The sequence below is a fragment of the Poecilia reticulata genome, linkage group LG13 (assembly GCF_000633615.1).
Source record: "Poecilia reticulata strain Guanapo linkage group LG13, Guppy_female_1.0+MT, whole genome shotgun sequence".
Lineage (NCBI taxonomy): Eukaryota > Metazoa > Chordata > Actinopteri > Cyprinodontiformes > Poeciliidae > Poecilia > Poecilia reticulata.
Window position 1 is genome coordinate 5,703,253 of NC_024343.1, and position 3,518 is coordinate 5,706,770.

The following is a 3,518-nucleotide window of genomic DNA, read 5'->3' on the forward strand; positions in this document are numbered from 1 at the left end:
ACTTAATTGTCATAATATATAATTTTAGTATTTCTTTAATTGTTTTAAACTATTATAATGTATTGAGTTCTGCTCCTGGACAAGGGATTTTACAGGCATCATCCACCGACTACAATGTTTAAAATAATAAAAAAAAATCAACAAATACCTGGAAAACATACATTGTTGTGATCACATGACCCAGGTTGGTTTAGTCAGATATTTGAAAAAATTATATTTTGTGTATATTTTATTCAAATTTTGTGCTTTATCCATAGGACCTGTTTTGTCCCTATTCTCAAGAATCACTGTCTTGATGTGTGATAGGCGTGTCTATCGGACATTTATAGAATACGGAACAAATCGCGTCCTGTATCGGTTCAATACGGGACGCAACATTTAACATCCAAATACGGGACGATTCAGTATTTTAAGGGACGGGTGGCAACTCTATACAGTCAACGGCCCTAGCTTGTAGCAACCATGTGTGGAGGGATGGTGCTCCACCCGCCCCCACTCTGTGCACCGGGTGTAGCAAGAGGCGCACCGTTGATTGGTGGGCGGGGCGAACGCCTTTATATTTGGGCAGGCCGCTGCAGGGTGCGTGAGTCTTTGTTTATCCCACTGTTGCTACAATTGGCGGCTACATGTACATAGYTTTTGGTTTCTTTTATCTGGATCCACCGTTGATGGGTTTTCTGTTTCAGGCACCTGATTGTGTTTGGAGCTGCAGAGCTTTGGACGCTCTGCTGTCTTGCCGTTGTTTGTTTTGGTCGCTCTCAACTAAACCTGTTGCGGTTTTGGCCGGCTGTGTGGGCGGAGCGTTACTCCTCTGGCCCCATCGAAGGGCATTTGGAAGCGGATGACAATGATTTGTTCCATTGTTTGAAGTGTTTTCTTTTTGTTTGATTTACTAATTTATTTTGCATTGCATGTTTTATTTCTTTTGGAATAATTGATCTTGTCTGTCCTTTTTCCTTATGTGTTCCTTTTGTTCCAGGGACCGAGTAGTGGGCCTGAAGCCTCATTTTTAAGAAAGAGAAGTGTTTTAAAGAAATTGTTTTAATAAAATATTGTGCACTGCTAAATCTGTGTTCGGGTGCATCTGGTAATTTTTAAAGAAAAGATCTCCACCTGCTGGTCACACATGGTATTCATGTATAAAAACTGACTTTCACACAAAAAATTGGCGTACAGACAAATTTAGAAAAGTGTGGCTCAAAAACGTCTAAATTAACAAAGAGCACCTTCCCTTTATGCATCCCAGTTTGCTGGACATGGAGAGCAGCTGCTGGTCAGCCTTSTTCCTGCCCACAAACGGATAAGTAAATTAGTATAAATACCTGGAAGGCTGCCGCCACGAAAAGAAATAACCACGGTAACAGTTCTTGCTTGTACCAATATAAGGTGATTTCAGGGCACATAAATTTAAAATAAATCTTAAATATTCCAAATGGAAATTTGGAATATTTCATGAAAGCAGAAGCCGAGAGGCCAAATGGCTTCATCTCAGCAAAAGAAGTGAAAAATGGACAATCTGTGAATTCGCAGCTCTACATTCACTTTTCAGCTGAAATGTTGGACGGATCCGAAATGCTGAGGAGCATCAGCTCTGTCTGTTTGAACCTGGAGCAAAGTTAGTCAGCTTTTTGAACTCCGCATTGAGAACGCGAGCAAAGCAGTCGCATTACTTCTGATTTTCGCTGTTTTCTTGCTCTTTAAATCATTCTGGTGTTTTTCCAGTCAGGGAAATCCGTTTTAAAGCATAACTGACTTTTAGCATCACCGAAAATACAAAACACAGCCGCGGTGGATGGAGGATAAACGGCCTRTGTTTGGATGTTTTCAAACCGCAATGTTTGTTCTGATGCTTTAAAATGAACATCCATATTTTGACAGCTCTCTGCTTCCTGCTCAGCACAGCAGACCCACACGAACTAATCAGTTTTTACCCAAAGCGCATCCGTGGTCATCGTAGCGATTAGCAAAGAAGATCCGCCGCCTTTGAGTCCAGATCAGACTCAGATCCAGGTTCTGGCGGACCGTAGAGCCAAAGTTGGCAAGTCTAACATTTTGGGAAGCGGAGAAGGACAATGGTTCTGTTCCATGTCTAATATGAGTAAAAAACCAAAAAAAACTGTTAGCTTGGATATTTTCTTTATCACCTCTTTATCGGGCTCTTCTTTTTTAGTTCCTGCACTCCGCTGTCATACTTTCTGTTGTCCTTAATCGTGAGAAATGACTCCCTGATGCTCCTCCCCAAAGCGTAAGTCGCGCCAAACTTGGACCAATAATAATCGAGCATTTATGATGGACGTTTGCCAGAACAAATCAGTTTTTCACCGTCAAAATCCTCTAAGCCACTGATAAAATTAAGGCATTCTGACTTTATTCAAAGCACCGGGGCAAAATACATTATTTCTGACAATAGTGTATTTTATCYTTACTCAGTCTCACCTTCAGCATGATCACAATTTTTCCATAAATTTGAGTATTGTTTTAAAATATTTTTTATAGCTATTAATTATACAAATGCAAAGATTCAATATTATTGAAGGTCATAATGCACAACCAATTTGTTGCTAAACTAATAAAAATCTAAAATGTTAGGATAAAAAAGGTTGTATTAATAATRATCAAGATGCTTAAGTTGTGCATGTATATGCACGCACAACTTTGTCTCATACGGTCAAATGGTTTAATCATAGCACTGTAAAACATTTTTAAGGATCAGTTTATTTTATTATATTATCCATTATGCTTTAGTTGCATATGAACATAAAAACATACACTTGAAATGTAATGTAAACCGTAAGAGACCATTTATGTTAGCTGTAAAAAGAAACTGAAGGAAATTTGGAATCACTGATGGCTCAGGTCAGTCTTCAAACTGCAGAAGAAAAAGAAAAGAAAAGGTATCACTATTATTAATAAGTAGTTCCATAAAATAACCAAGCATGTGTTTTTTTAAATACAGTACTGTAGAGTTTAACAAAATCCGAATGCACCGCCAATTGCTGTACGCTGCTTTTCTACAAAAACTCCATATTGTTTTAGGCGACCTTTAAGGTTTCTAGAGAGAACAAAGCCAAAGGAAAATATACACAACCTTTAGAAATCAAAACAATTTCAATTTGAGAATGTTATGAAAGATTTTCATTGGTTCTGGCCAAGAGTAAAACTAGTTTTGAATTCTTGCTGGTAGCATGACAAAAATTGTCATTGATTTATTATTTTCTCTCGCTTGCAAAACCCAAACAAATAAAAACAAAACAAACAAAAAACAGCAAATGGAAAGGTCTGAAATAATTTTTTGATTATTATTTTGGGTGACAAAAGGTGAAACGTTTAGAAGTCCCTGCACTAATTGGCTAATAGCAGAGCAATTTTTTTTTCTTTAGCACTTTAGCGTTTTTGCTAACTTTGAAAATGTTTAGCAGTAAATAAATTCCATCCATCCATCCATTTTCTTCCTCTTATCCGGGGTCGGGTTGCGGGGGCAGCAGCTTCAGAAGGGAGGCCCAGACTTCCCTCTCCCC

General features: G+C 38.3%; 1 protein-coding gene across 1 annotated transcript in view; it reads right to left on the bottom strand.

Moving 5' to 3' along the window:
- Positions 1–2,119: 2,119 nt before the first annotated feature.
- The window catches only part of LOC103474285 (alpha-2-macroglobulin-like), a 25,380-nt gene continuing 23,981 nt past the window's right edge, over positions 2,120–3,518 (bottom strand). Inside the window, exon 36 of the mRNA XM_008425122.1 lies at positions 2,120–2,869. Within this exon, the coding sequence (XP_008423344.1) occupies positions 2,865–2,869 (5 nt within the window). The 3' untranslated portion in view covers positions 2,120–2,864. The remainder of the gene's footprint in view (positions 2,870–3,518) is intronic.